This window comes from Saccostrea echinata, unplaced genomic scaffold (genome assembly GCF_033153115.1).
Source record: "Saccostrea echinata isolate AGI-Se365-2 ecotype Australia unplaced genomic scaffold, CSIRO_AGI_Sech_v1 ptg000041l, whole genome shotgun sequence".
NCBI classification, from domain to species: domain Eukaryota; kingdom Metazoa; phylum Mollusca; class Bivalvia; order Ostreida; family Ostreidae; genus Saccostrea; species Saccostrea echinata.
In genome coordinates, this window is record NW_026889790.1 from 2,904,794 (window position 1) to 2,921,170 (window position 16,377).

The 16,377-nt window shown below is 33.1% G+C and overlaps 1 protein-coding gene across 1 annotated transcript; it reads right to left on the reverse strand.

Annotated features, from left to right (window-relative positions):
* Window positions 1–1,314: 1,314 nt before the first annotated feature.
* On the reverse strand, window positions 1,315–12,077 carry LOC133200762 (acid sphingomyelinase-like phosphodiesterase 3b). Its single transcript, XM_061336548.1, has 6 exons — window positions 11,963–12,077; window positions 11,144–11,354; window positions 10,333–10,583; window positions 8,619–8,782; window positions 3,796–3,976; window positions 1,315–3,342 (listed from the first exon to the last, which is right to left on the reverse strand). The coding sequence occupies exons 1-6, from the start codon at window positions 12,030–12,032 to the stop codon at window positions 2,699–2,701; spliced, it is 1,521 nt and encodes a 506-aa protein (XP_061192532.1). The 5' UTR covers window positions 12,033–12,077; the 3' UTR covers window positions 1,315–2,698.
* Window positions 12,078–16,377: the final 4,300 nt, after the last annotated feature.

Consider the following 16,377-nt stretch of genomic DNA (forward strand, 5'->3'; position numbering starts at 1 on the left):
TGTTAAAAAACCATGGATAAGTATTGGATATTTTATTGACGACAAGAGTCTAACAGTGTGCAAATTCCGAGGAATTGTAATGTTTATGAGCATTGGAAGTACATTTTTAACACGATTCTAAATGGTGTGATAAATACAAAGTGATTAATTCTGTGTGCATTGGACAAATTCTAATAGTGTGACAAATTCGGAGTAATTGTTTTTTATTTGCATTGAAAATACATTTTAAACTCTTTTATCTCTTTTTTTTCATTGCTTAATTATGTTTGTATGCACAGTTGGATATTTAAATATCCAACTGATAGGCAGTTGGATATTTGAATATCCAACTGATGGCCAGTTGGATCTTTAAATATCGAACTAGTGCTGGTTGAATCGGTAAGATATACGTAGACTAATAACAATGGGTGACGTCATTGAAGTTTTTTAACTAAAGATACAACTAGCCTTATTAGGGTGTCTATCCAGAACCAACTAGTCTTAAAAGGGTGTCTGTCCAAAGACCAGACGGGCTTGATAATGATGTCTGCCAAAAGATACAACTAGCCTTATAATGGTGTCAGTCCAAAGACAACTAGCCTTATAATGGTGTCTGCCCACAGACATCAAGCTTTATAAGGCTATCTGCCTAAAAGCACAACTGTCCTTATAAGGGTGTCTGTCCTAAGACACAAATAGCTTTATAAGGATGTCTGACAAAAGACACAATTATCCATATAAGGGTGTCTTTCAAAGATAGCTAACATTATAAGGCTGTCTGCCCAAAGACACAACTATTGTTATAAAGGTGACTTTCAAAGACAACTAGCCTTATAATAGTTCTGTCTAAAAAACATGACTAGCTTTATAAGTTTCTATCCAAAGATACAGCTTATCTGTAAGGAGTCTGCCCAAAAACAACTAGCCTTAGAAGGGGGTTCTGTCCAAAGACAGAACTAGCCTATAAAGTTGTCTGCCCCCCCCCCCCCAAAAAAAAAAATAGCTTAATAACAGTGTCTGCCCAAAGAAAGCTAGCTTTATAAGAATGTCTGCCCAAAACCAACTAGCCTTATAAGTGTGTATACCCAAATATAGCTAGCCTTATAGTATATATATATATATATATATATATATATATATATATATATATATATATATATATATATATATATATATATATATATATATATATATATATATATATAACCTCAGTTATCGTGAAACGATCTATTCAGCACATCCATAACAGTGGTGAATTTTAGAAGATAGTTTTATGCACTATATTCACAAACAATGCCTGAGCATTGTAAGAAGAGTTATTAATATAACAACAAACACAAAAAAAAATTTTACTTCAAATTTCAGAAAATGTTTTCAACATGCTTAATTTGGTAGTATTTCCTACATTCTGTATAAAATGAAAATATAATGTATTCTAAACACAGTGATATAAACCTGTCCCTTTGAGGAACCCTTGATTAATTGATATTGTGTATTTACAAAAATTAAATTATTTATCATCATATTTACAAAAGGGTTAGCAATTATATTATTTCAAAAAGAATAATTTTGGTTATAAAATTGAATAATTAATGTACATGTAATTTATGTTTCATTATCAGAGCTTAGATTTATTGCCCTTATTGCACTAAAATCCCTTTTCATATGTCATATTCTATACTAACAGTTTTATATACAGCACCAAAAATAGCACTCAAATGTTATCAACCTTAAATTGTATATAGCTTTGTTCTATTTTCACTTGTTACATTACATGACAATGTAATACACAAACTAGAGTCCTCCGAACAGAGAAAACGCTAGCAAAATAATTTATATGATGTAAAAACATGAACCCAGCAAAATGATATATAGATGAAAATAAGTAACCCTAACCAAGTTCTCAGCATTCAGTTCCTTACTTGATGCAACAACAATATATCACATTCTTCACTAAAGGTAATATAGTTTCCGTGGTCAAATCACAAGAACTTGAAAATGCTATCTTATCTTCCATTGCAATGCCATATAAATTATACTTCATAATTAAATTAAATGATGAAAATGTTGAGGAAATTTATAAATTAAGTATTTTTTTTCTTTAACAAGAAATCTACATAAGCACCCTTATAAAGACAAGATATAAAATATTTTCATTTTTACAATGTATGTATTATCATTACTAAAACTTCAAAAATTCCGTAACATATTTAGTTTTCAATGCACTGTATGTGCAATGCAACAAAGGCTGTTGATGGAACTTCACTTAATTAGGACAAGTTAAATATAAATATTTGCCTCGGTCAATATTGATATTTTTCTGATGAATAACACACCATATTCACCACTGAAAGAGTCCATAATTGTATCATATTCAATACATGTACACACAGTGTGGGTAAAATTCTGGGCTTTGTTCTTAGTGCAAATACACAAATTAATGCAAAAATGAAAGTTATCCCTGACACTTGATTTTGGCATTTCACAACACTTTGAAATATTTGATAAAAAATGGATAAAAAATATAAATGTAATGCACATGTATGACAACAGAAATAATTAATCATTCCTCATATTTTTTTCAAGGTGAAAGCTACTTCATTTATTTTTATAAAAAAACAGAATTTGAAAATTACCATAATCCAAAAAATAAGACCTCCAAGGGAGAACAATTAACAATCATGAGTCAAGGACATATTTATTTTAGATACTGCAGTGCTTAATTAATTGGTCCTGATCCAAGTGAGTTAGAAAATCTAGAAAATCGATGAGGCACAAAATATCGACGTCGTTTGATACATATAATGGCAACAGCAATGAACAGAATAAAGACAACGGCACCCAGCCCTATGATGATGTATATATACATCCTCCCCACTGGTCGCCTATGTCTGTGAGCGGGTGTAGACTTGGGTAGCTGTGTGGTACGAGTAGTTTCAGAAGACTGACAAAGCTTAAAATTCAGCAGCTCCAATTCCGTAATGGAGCAGACGTGAGTTAACTTGCACACCGAATCACACGCTGGCTTCACAATCTGACTCACTGAGTTATAGGTCAAGTATTTTTGAAACATTGCAGAGTTATCCTGATTAAAAGAAATAGCTAAATTGTTCAAAGACTTTGGAATTAAGTCAGAGAGTTGATAGGCAGTCTTGGCATTATACTCCAATGTCCAGTTTGTATTTCCATCTCCGTGGATCAGTGATGCTAGGTTCAAGTAATACTGCTGGTAGTTGAGGACTGTGCCATCAGTTTTATTATAAGTGTACAGTCGGATGGAGGGATTGTTAGCCCCCACTCCAGCCAAACTACTGTTCCAGGGGGTCACAGCTGGGGCCAGAAATAAAGTACCCACAGGTGAACCTAAAAATGACAATATCAAGATGTAGTACAATGTTCAAACTTATATACTATAGGTACTTGATATATGTATGCTTTAAACATGTAGTAAAATCTACAGAAGGCACCAGTAAAAGCATGTATGAAGTTTTCAAAATACATGTAATAAAAAAGTGTCAACACTGGCAATAAGATTACATGTTTCAAATACTATTATTATTATTCTTTAATATAGGACAGCAGTCAATTTGTTAGTTTTTTATAATATATATATATATATATATATATATATATATATATATATATATATATATATATATATATATATATATATATATATATATATATATATATATATATATATATCATGAACCTTACAATTAGAGATCCATTTTATAATACAAATATAATATTTTAATATAACAAATTGTTGATTTCATAGTGTGAACAAAGCATTCCTTATCTAAACTGACCTACCTTGTTCATCTTTCAGAATTCTGAAGCTGTCCGTGTGTTCATGTCCATAAATCTGGGCTGTTATAATGTCTGAAAATTTCTGTAAGATTTTGATGTATTGAGAGTTGTACTTGTCATAGAACCACATTAGGGAGTTGTACTTCTCAAAAACTCCAGGAGGAACATGGGAAAGAATGATCACCTGTGTAAAAAGTTGAAGCATAGACATAAATAACATTTATTTTATGATGTCTCTGGTTGAAGGCACATCATACTTAGATTTAAAACATAGGTAATCAGAGATTACAGAGCTCACCTCAACGAATGTTGTCTTTAAGTAAGGCAAAGTCCCACACTAAACTAATAATCTAGGAGTGTGCATCCCTAGATGCAACATTTATGCAATTTTGGTCTGATAGGGCTTGCAGTTACTTGGGAATAGACTTATCTGAAAACTTAAAACTTGTCACTCATCCAGAAAATGTAAGTCAAATCCAGCATCCGAAGCAAGTTTGAGATCGTTTGTCCCTTGATGCATCATCCATGCAAGTTTGGTTCAGATAGACCTTATAGTTACTTGGAAATGAGATCTGCTCCAAAAACTTTAACCTGGTTACTCATCCGGAAAATGTAGGTCAGATCCAGCATCTGAAGCAAGTCCAGTGGTGTGCATCCTTAGATGTATCATCCATGCAAGTTTGGTCAATATAGGGTTCATAGATACTTGGAAATGACATCTGCTCCAAAAACTTTAACCTGGTTACTCATCCGGAAAATGTAGGTCAGATCCAGCATCTGAAGCAAATCCAGTGGTGTGCATCCTTAGATGTATCATCCATGCAAGTTTGGTCAATATAGGGTTTATAGATACTTGGAAATGACATCTGCCCCAAAAACTTTAACCTGATTACTCATCCGGAAAATACCTATAGGTCAGATTCAGCATCCGAAGCAAGTTGAGTAATGTGCATCCTTAGATGTATCATCCATGCAAGTTTGGACAATATAGTTACTTGGAAATGAGATCTACTCCAAAAACTTTAACCTGGTCACTCATCCAGAAAATGTAGGTCAGATCCAGCATCTGAAGCAAGTTCAGTAGTGTGCATCCTTAGATGTATCATCCATGCAAGTTTGGTCAATATAGGGATTATAGTTACTTGGAAATGACATCTGCTCCAAAAACTTTAACCTGGTCACTCTTTCGGAAAATGTATGTCAGATTCAGCATCCGAAGCAAGTTCAGTAGTGTGCATCCTTAGATGTATCATCCATGCAAGTTTGGTCAATATAGGGTTTATAGATACTTGGAAATGACATCTGCTCCAAAATCTTTAATCTGGTCACTCCTCCGGAAAATATAGGTCAGATTCAGCATCCGAAGCAAGTCCAGTGGTGTGCATTCTTAGATGTATCATCCATGCAAGTTTGGTCAATATAGGGTTTATAGATACTTGGAAATGACATCTGCTCCAAAATCTTTAACCTGGTCAATCATCCGGAAAATATAGGTCAGATCAAGTCCAGTAGTGTGCATCCTTAGATGTATCATCCATGCAAGTTTGGTCAATATAGGGCTTATAGTTACTTGGAAATGAGACCTGCTCCAAAAACTTTAATCTGCTCCAAAAACTTTAACCTGCTCCAAAAACATTAACCTGGACATTCTTTAGCTAAAATTGCAGCATCTGAAACCTTGAGTGGTACAATGAAACACACTAGAAGCATTCTCCATGCATCTCTGACTGATATAGGCCATAGAAGTACTTGAAAAGAAAACTGCTCCAAAAACCTTAACCTAGGACGCTGACGATGAGGGTATTACATAAGCTCCCCCTACTTCGTTGAGGTTAGCTAAAAAATGTATATACAGGAGTTATCTCCCTTTCATTGCCATACCAAACAATAGTGTGTACAATGTTTGTTGGAGGTGCAAAATTCTTAACATTATATTCTTAAAATGTAAATACAAAGGAATGTAAAAATTCATGGTCAATTTTTTTTTCTTAAATGGGTTTAATTTTTTTTAAATATGTAATAATAGTGAAGCTTAATTCTCTGTACTCTTTATTTAGGTTTAATATTTTCAAGCAGTTTTACTCTATACCTTAACCTATAGATCTATGATACTTATATTCACTGATTTGGCTTAACTATGCTACTGGTTGTTGTCTTTGTCTTTTTTTTATTTGAACAAACTTTTGTATGGATGGAATTCTTTTTTTTTAAAGAAAAAATTAAACAGGAACTTTTATAATAAAAACACTGATGGTGCGGAAATTTTTCTGAGATGGAATAAATAATCTCATTACACAGTGAATTAGTATTCAATATTCATATAAGGAAATGGTAATGCTCTTATCACACACTGAATTAGTAATTCTTAATTCAAGTAAGGAAGTTGTAAATATTATCTATTGAACTATGTGAACATAGTACATGTAATAGTTCAAATACTTTATTTGGTTTGGCTGATGCTCAAAAACTATATTTTCACCTTGTTTGCAGTCAGGAAATATTGTTCTGCTATCTTGATATATCAACAACAACAGTGATAAGGCCTAGATAAATAAATAGTGAGTTTCCTATTCCAAACTGGAAAAAATGAGGGTTGGTAGGAAAAAAACATTTTAACTTTTTATTGTTTATTTAACCTGGCAATAAACAATATTTTACAAGAGAAACAATGTTCACTTCTTTTCCCCACAAGGGCGGATTATTGTGCCAATTTTCCCAGGAAATCACTGGTGAGAACAGGATGTGTGTTTTCCAAAATACAGACAAGACAGAGATAATGATTTCTAATAGTGAAACCAGAATTGCCTACTTCCAGAAAGTATATAACATCAGAAAAATTTTCAGGATTGGCTCATAATTTAGGGTCGTTCAGGGAACCAGAAGCACACATTTTATTTATAAGGGTCTAAACATTTACATCAGAAACACAGGGACTTAATGTTATCTAATTCTCTCATCACAAAAATATAACCCTTACCTAATTATACCCGACCATTGACAAGTACCTGTACTCAGACAGTCATCAAATACATGATGTGATATCAAACATGTATTGCTTTAACCAGGGTGTGTGAATCACTATTGGCACCAAAAATATTTTAAATTTTTTCAAAATATAAGACATAACATACAGCGTTAATGATAGCGAAAGCTTTTCATTGTGACGTCATAATAGAGCGATGCAAAAACACAATGTTCCATGACGTATTTCATATAACAAAACTCAACAAAATAATATGTAAACATCAAACAAAATGCAAAGGTTGCATTAGAATGGGAATAACTATCTTCTAATTTGGTATTTGCGAGCGTTAATGCTGATTTAACAGTCGCAAACATCCTTTTTACTGGCTCCACTTATGCATCGCCGGTAAAACTCAGTTTGAGACCGTTAAATCAGCATTAATGTCGCAAATACCAAATTAGAAGATAGTTATTCCCTAAGTTTAATTCTTAAAACAGAATAAAACAATAAAATTTGAGTTACTTTGATTGGTTACCATGTGTAATGAAAATTACGCGGCTAGGATAAGGCTGCCCGAAGAATGTCACAGTGTACCAGCCGTAGTAACTTCTCTGAACTACCTAGATATGACGTCATAATGGCATATGACGTCAAGTCACTGCAAATTTGAGCAGACATGACGGGGAAAGTGTCATAACTTTTACATTCCTTTCACATCACATGTAGATTTTTTTTTACGTTGATGTTTAATTCATGTGTCTGGATTGTTGTTTTAACGCTGTTATGGTGGTGAATATTTGCAGTATAAAATTGTTAATCCTTTTTCTTGTCTAACATGTACGTATTCAAACAATTACTAAAAAAAAGAATGTGAAATGCTCCCCCTTACACGTCCGTAGACAGAGTTAGAATTTATAAATCTTATATATATTAGACTGGCACAAGTGAATAATAAGGATTAATTGAAGATATTCTGTGTGAATCTACTAGAGAATTATGTCCTCTAAATGAATTTTGCTGGGGGATTGTATGTAATTTATCCAATTTCGTATAAATTGCGATGAAGAGTGGAAAATGACCCCATGTATGCTGGTAAGTTGAGTTTCTCGTGAAATATTTTCTTAAGAAATAAAATTCAGACTTGCCCCCAGCTCTTTATATATACTCAAGAATACGTTTAATTGATTTATGTAACAAGCTGTTCACAATAATTTTGTTTTTCACTTGTGCCGATGCGATTTTTGTGCAACATTTAAGAAAATTTATAAGTGTCCGTCACGTGATCAACACAGTCATGTGACATCACAAAAATGCTTTTTTATAATACCTTATTCAATTCCCTTTACAACTTAACTGTGTATGTATACATAGATTACAAATTGAAATCAAAACATAGCTCAAAACAAGATGTGTTTGTGAAACACTATGCACCCGGCGGCAACAAAGTTGAAAAAGCTATTTTTAGCATATAGGTCACAGTCAAGGTCACAAGGTCATTGACCTTGGTGTCATTTGAAAGAACTTAATGAGTGGAGTATGCATACCAAATATGAAGTCTCTCTCTCTCATGGTTCAAAAGTTATGGTGAAGGTTAAAGTTGACAACAGACAGACAAACAGACAAACAGACAGACAGGACAAAAACAATATGCGCCCCTGATCTATCGATCCGGGCGCATAATAAAATAGTATATAGCTTATCCATATTAAGCCTTCGGGCAGCCTTAACATAGCTGCATAATATTACTTCTTCATTTGTAATAAAAACATGCAATGAAAGTCCAATTTGGATTCAGGGGGATTCATACCTGCAAACACCAAAGAAAAAGAAAAGTAATGCAATATGTGGTATTTGTACTGACCTTTTCTTTGGCTTTTCTGGCATTTGTTAGAGTGGTCATCATCCACTGGAACTGGTTGGCAGGGTCCTCTGAATTAGTGGTCAGTTTGTCCTGGGAGTAAAGCAGATTAGTGTTCAGGCCAATGACCCTCAGTCCAGTATGAATCAAGGTTGTGTAATAGCCACCTAAAAGATAATACATTCACACTATCATCATGTTATAGACAGGGATATGAGTACAAACTACCATCATGTTATAGACAGGGATCTGGGGAAGACTACATCATGTTATATTTACATTTCCAAATATTTTTCCTTAAGATTCTTTGCAAATTAGAAGATTGTTCATTTTCTCATGAACTACCATGAGTTGAACAAGAATATCTCCATTGTTACGTCATAATACCATACTTGACATCAAAACTATAGTGCAAGCTGTTTTACTTAAAAAATGACAGTTGAAGGCGTAACTTGTGGAAACTCTTCCAAAAAATAATGTAAATATAAGAAAAGAATTTAATTCTTGAAAATTCATGAGGTACATGAACTACAACGCTTCACGCCGGCATTTTTATCATGAAGCGCTAACGCGCTTCATGAAATATGCTGGCGTGAAGCGTCATAGTTCATGTCCTCAGGAATCTTCAGAAATTAAATTCATTTCTTAAATAGACAGGGATCTGGGTAAGACTACAATCATGTTATAGACAGGGATATGAGTAAGACTACCATCATGTTATAGACAGGGATCTGGGTAAGACTACAATCATGTTATAGACAGGGATCTGGGTAAGACTACAATCATGTTATAGACAGGGATCTGGGTAAGACTACAATCATGTTATAGACAGGGATCTGGGTAAGACACACAAAATTGGATGATTATTTGATAATGTTGTGCCTATAAACCCCTCGTTACATTGTTTTAATGCTTGTCAGTCGAATGATGTAATATTGAACACTTTCAGGACAGATGCTAATTTTGCACACTCTTTGGTAGATATCATTATTGAATATTTTTCATTAATTTTGAGTAAAAGATTAATAAAAATCAATTGGAAAGTGTTTTAGCTATATAATAAAGGAATTATAGAACTTATATTGGTGGACACTGGCACTCACTGGCTGTAAAAATACACTTGCAAGCTCGTGCATTTGTACTGCCAAATTGTGCCAATATTCATCAATAACACTGTAATCCAAAAATCTTTCTAACCAATTCAAAATATTGTAGCTATGTTTTGTCTATAACAACAACCAGTGGAGTCAAACCATTAAAGCTGTATATGGCGTATCTGAGCTAAAAAATAAAAATACCAGATTCAGTGTAGATGAACATGATATTTGTTATTTACGTTCAAATTAAAATTTTCACCGATTTTGAACTTGAATAATCCCAAGTTTCTACAGTTAAATAGACTTTAAACTGTGTCTGATATTTAAATGCAGAGTTGGTAAATAAATCGGTTATTTTTTAAACTAATATCTATGAAACCCAATTGATTTAAATTGAGTAATTTACAGAAAAGTCCATCTTTATATAAAGTAATAAAACAAATAGAAAGATCTTTATAAGTTTAGTTAGTCTGAACTTATCAAAAATACGCCATATATGACTTTAACTATTGCTTAGAGAGCTTTTCTTGGTTTATTTAGTATCTATTTAGAACTTATTAACAGAGAATCTATTGCACTTACTCACTTGTTTAAAAATGGCACAGAGTGAAATTGTTTACCTGTCAGGAACTGCTTGGCAGTATCATTTGACAGAAGCTGGTCAAAGTGAGCAGTTTGTAGGATCCCCTTGTAATAGTCAGACCCTGGTGTGGGGGGATATGCATCTTTGGGATACTCATCATGGTTACCAAGCACTGGATATATGTGGGTGTCTGGGAACACAGAGCGAAGGTGTAGTGAGATATTCCCAATGTGTCGCTGAACTTTCTGTAGGTCAAGTTCACTGTCCTCCACATGTGGTACACTATCTCTAAAGAATTGACATAAAATAATGAAAAATTTGGGCTTATAAACAACTACTTTGTGGTTAATGCTCACTGTGAAGAAGATACAGTCAAACCTTGTTATCTCAAACTCAATGGGACCAAGAAAAAATTTGAGATATCCATGGTATTTGAGATATCAGTGGTTGAGATAACAAAGTTCAACTATAATTAGTATTTAGGAATTAGAAAGTTAAACTTAATTAATTAGTTTTCCACATTCTCCTCCCAACCCCCAAATAAAATGAAAAAAACCCTTAGTAGTATTAAAGCATTTTTTGCATGGATATCTAGATGCCATATAACAAATATATCACATTCAATTCCTTTATTCTAAAGTACTTGATAGAATTTGTTTTCTATTTTATATGGATTAAAGGGGATTAAAAATTTTTCTTTGTTGGTGGCAAGATGGAACACCTGTCTTGAGTTCAGGGCCAATCAGGGAACCCAGATTCTTGGCCCATTCTGTCACATTTTCCCCTTCCTGTTACAAATTATACATTTCTGATAGAATTCTGTAATGTATTCTAAATTAGATAATTACCCAGTCCACAATATGAAGTCTGGGTTTGGATGGATTCGCTTCATGGCTGCCGTGGCTGACTGAATCAGTTTCCATGGTGAATCACAGTGGTAGTTTCCGTAGATACTGTTACTATGGCTACCACCTGACATGTCATGGCACATCCTCAGTGGATCTCCTTTTGTGCTATAATTGGCATCATAGTGAAAATCTGTCACTTGCCAAAAGTAACCTGAAATAATAACAATTAATTAATTATCAGGGTTTTTAAAAAGATAAGAAACACTCGGTACTTTCACAAAAATAGGAGGCACCTTGTGGAAGTGATTTTAATTTAATAGTTATTAAAAATTTTTCCAACAAATATTTGGTCAGTACAATCATGATTTTAGCTGGGTAAAAGTACCGGGTATACCAGCAGATTTTGAAAGGCCTGAATTTTGTTCAATTTTCATGAAGAAAAAACAGAACATGTATCTATTACAATTTTCTTCATGATATTGTTGTAAAATATATTGTTAAAAAGTTGTAAAACATACAAACTGACTCACAACTTAAAATCCTTTTGTTGATTTTATGTATTTTTGTACCTTTAGAGGAAAAAATGGTTTGTGAAAAGCTTTCAATACAGTATTCATTGCAAAGGAAGTTAGATGTCTACAAGTTTTCAACGTTGATAACAATGTGTATAACATTTATTTTGAAGTGAAAAGGATAATTTCTTAAATTAAAATAAAATATAATTTATTATGTGTAATAAGCTGAGGCCAATCACAAGTTTTACGGCTGATAAGATGCGACTATAGGAATTGTTTGGTTTAAACAAAAAATAAATATTACCTGTTTCTACACTGCTGGCACAAATCTTAATGACAATTCCAACAAATAATACAATACTCGAAAAATTCATATTCCAAGTCAACTTTCTTCTACTTTCACATTCGCCCAGTTCAAGGTACAATGGAGAGTTCGTCAAAGGGCACTAACTCTTTGAAGAGGATTTGAGGTTCTACCACATCTAGTGAATGATCACATTAATTTATTGACTATCGAAATAAAACCAAACAAGGATAAACGTTAACGTTATATGTTTTTAATTGTACATGCCCCTTGAGGGCCCTTGATTGGTGAATAAACATATTATTATTATGTCTCTTATAATTATCCTGTGTGCCAATAAAACACTACATAAATAGTATAATGTGATGCGACTGTGAATGAAAGATGTTTCGTGTAAATCAATCAAAACACTGATAAATAAGCCGCATATTTCTGCCTTACTGTCCATAATTTTCTTTTAACCCCCCCCCCCCCGGAAAATTTGTACTGTAAATTAAAATATAAATTAATTATAACCTAAACTTTTTAAATAAACCTTAATTTTCATTTTATTTATCAAAGAGTTTAGTTTATAACAGCTGTTTCTATTTATTTGATGAACAGTTGAACATAAATAAAAAACCGTATTAAAACGTTTTAAGAAAACGATTGACGATGAACCACATGGGCATCTTATAAATGTATTTTTATATGTGTAGTAGAGAACAGAGCGGATAAGATCCTGTGGATGAACTTTGGTGAAATTGATAGAGAGGATTTTAAATTCATGATCTATATTTCATCAAAAAACAAATTATTATTGTTTGGTTCTATTGATATATTCAAACAACTTCTTCCTCCATGGCCGTTGGACCCCCCCCCCCTAATTTTGCCGATATATAGATTACTGTAGAAAACATAGCTATATGCTTTTGCCCCCTCAATAAAAATGTCTGGTGATCTTTTGTGTGTGTGGAGGGGGGGGGGGCTTGTCAAGGATCTGTGGGTAGTTGATATAGTGCCTCCCCCAACTAAAAATGTATGGCGCTGTGCCCCCCCCCCCTCCAACTGAAATTGCTTCCTACAGGCCTGTCCTCAGTTAATCTCATCTGAAATCATCTACATCAGCCTTTAAATATCATTGTAAATGCATTCTTAATTCATATTTTCTTGAAAAGTGGTATCAAAAGAGGGAACAATTAAGTACTTGTGGGAAGTTAGACACTTAACTGCACAATTAAACAAAACTTTGGGCTAGAACCTTATTTATTAATCTTAAGAAATTTTGAGAAAAGGAAGATATTAACAAAGTTTCGAATTTCTTCTCACAATCCGATGATTGAAAAAGGTCGACATAATGGTATACCAAGAGAAGAGAGAATATGCCCCAACTGCAAATTAAAAGAGGTAGAGGATGAAATACATTTTCTTTTAGATTGTCCATGCCGTCGTCTATCTGGTGGGTGAGTAAGTGGCACTAGTCAAGGACGGATTATTCAAGTTATTTATTTATTTATTTTTTTTTTTTTGCCGGTCGAGGTCAGATCATTTATTTTCATTTTTTTTTCGAGGACAGATTATTTATTCCCAAAATCTGACACCCCCCCCCCCCGAATCAAATGGTCGTCTCCTAATCTCATCCTGTTCTTAAAAATGTTGAAAAAATGTTGAAAATAAATACCTAATGTCCGCCACTGACACGAAATAAATACTCTGACATTAATGGTGCTACAGTTGTGGTGAAAAAACTTCCTTGCAGGCTTAATTAATACAGTGGTCATCTGTTTCTGTTTAACCTGCACTTTTTAAGACCGCTGATGTTTAATTTATATCAAAAGGGGGATAAAGGGGTCTAAACCTCCGTAATTCCACTACAGAAGGAAACTATGACAAAACACATCGATGGAAGGTCAATCTACATGTCAACGTCCACTCATTTTGTGTGGTTAACCACTTCCCATCCATCACAAAAGTATGCATATATTGCCCAGTGTTTGATTTTCCCTCGATAAAGCACCGAAAGTAAATTGTCAAGAAATAAAAAAAAGTTACGATATATTATTTAAGCAAATGTACCTACATGTATTAATTAAAACAATAAATTGCTTTGTATCTTAACGTTGATGCGGGATTGAAGAAAAAATGCATAGTTAACAGATTATGTGTTTTTTCTGTAATGATTGCAGACATAGAAACAGTCTGAATCCGCTTAACGTTATTAGTATCTGATATATATTAAAGTCACTGATACTGTCCCTGAACATTTTTCGTGACAAAGATGGGCTTAAAAAGGCAATTGCAAGGTTTTAAACTTTCATAAATAAAGCCCCTTGAGTATCAAGTCAACTGGGAGACATAAATTCCATAAACAGCATACGCGGATCTAAGGGGGGGGTCCTGACCCCCCTCCAGGAATTTCAGAGTTATTTAAAGTATACTGAAGCAAATGAAAAAAAAAACTTTGCCCCCCCCCCTTGGAAAAAGTGGACCTCACCACCACCACCACGAAAAAGTTTTTTTTTTCATGTTTGGGAAATTAATTTTATACGAAAGCCTATTAGGATCAAACTACGGTAAAAAAAAAATTATTACGCCTTTCAAAAAGGCGTTATTACGCCTTTTAAAAAGGCGTTATTACGCCTTTCAAAAAGGCGTTATTACGCCTTTCCAAAAGGCGTTATTACGCCTCTTTTTTTTCAATACATGACTTACTTAGCCCACCCTGGGGGCTGATTATAATTAGATTTCCAGGAAAAAAGATTTTTAAATGTGTAAAATATTTTCAGTGTTAAACCAACTTAGTCCTTCTCTGATGCCAGACGCCTCTAACAAGGTGCATGGATTTCAGAAATTTGGTTGAAGGCTAATTGCTCATTATATCTGTGCAAATACTTTGCCTGTTTATTTACCAAGAGGTATGGTGGCATATTTCTGCCCCTTGTGTGCAAGTTATTTTTCTGTCAAATATGTCGACATGCAAGATAAATATGTTGACATGCAAGATAGTTATGCCAACATGCAACATAACTATGTTGACATGCAAGAAAATTGCAGTCAAATAAGAATTATAAAAAATCTGTAAGATATCTCAAAAATTGTCCACATGTGACTTCCAATATGCTAGATGCTACTTATTTATGTCGACATGCAAGTTATTTATGTTGACATGCGAAATAAAAATGTTGGCATGCAAGTTATTTATGTCAACATGCAACTTACGTATGTTAACATGCTACTTATTTATGTCAACATGCAACTTAGTTATGTCAACATGAAATTTGTTTATGTCAACATGTAACTTAGTTATGTTGACATGCGAGATAGATATGTTGACATGCAACTTAGTTATGTTGAGTAGCGGATATATATATATATATATATATATATATATATATATATATATATATATATATATATATATATATATATATATATATATATATATATATATATATATATATATATAATTGTAAAAAAGTAATTATCAAAAATTGAAATCACAAATCGATGTAAATGTCTTAAGACTCATGAATCCCAAAAGAGTTTACAGTGAATATGATCGATTTGTGATTTCATTTTGGATATATACTTTTTAGAATATGATCAATTTTTCAAAATGATAAGATTTTTAATTAAATGATTAAATTTGAATGCAAAAGAAGTTATGTGATACACAATTTGAACATTTGTGCGAGCGTGTAGATTCGTTACTACCCAAGACACGTGCAATGAGGCACGGTTCTGTTTTATTTTTCTGTCGGTAAAATTGAAGTTGATTTTAATGATCGCAAATTTATTTAAGCAAATGTTGCAGTTTAAATTATTTTCTATAATATGAGGTGGACAACAAAGCATAAATTGGATTTCCTTAGATAAAATGTCCTGGCGATTCAGAACGTGACCGTAGATTATAAAACGTTTTTAGGGGCCTTCTCTGCGGGCTACCTATAGTAATTAGTGTGTCCGTCCGTCCATCTGTTCGTCTGAGGTCTCTTTTAAAGGGTGTGCAGTGACCTTGAACTATGTTTTAAGGTCAAAGATTAAGGTCATAGCAGAACTGTATCTGAAAAATGCATGTAAACATAAATAAGTTGCATGTCGACATAAATATGTTGCATGTCAACATATTTATCTCGCATGTCAACATAACCAAGATGCATGTCGACATAAATAAGTTGCATGTAGACATAAATAAGTTGCATATCAACATATTTATCTCGCATGTTAACATAAATAAAATGCATGTTGACATAAATAAGTAGCATCTAGCATGTTGGATGTCACATGTGGGCAATATTTGAGATTTTTGAAGATTTTTTATAATTTTTATTTGATTACAATTTTCTTGCATGTCAACATAGTTATGTTGCATGTTGACATAACTATCTTGCATGTCAACATATTTATCTTGCATGTCGACATATTTGATAGAAAAA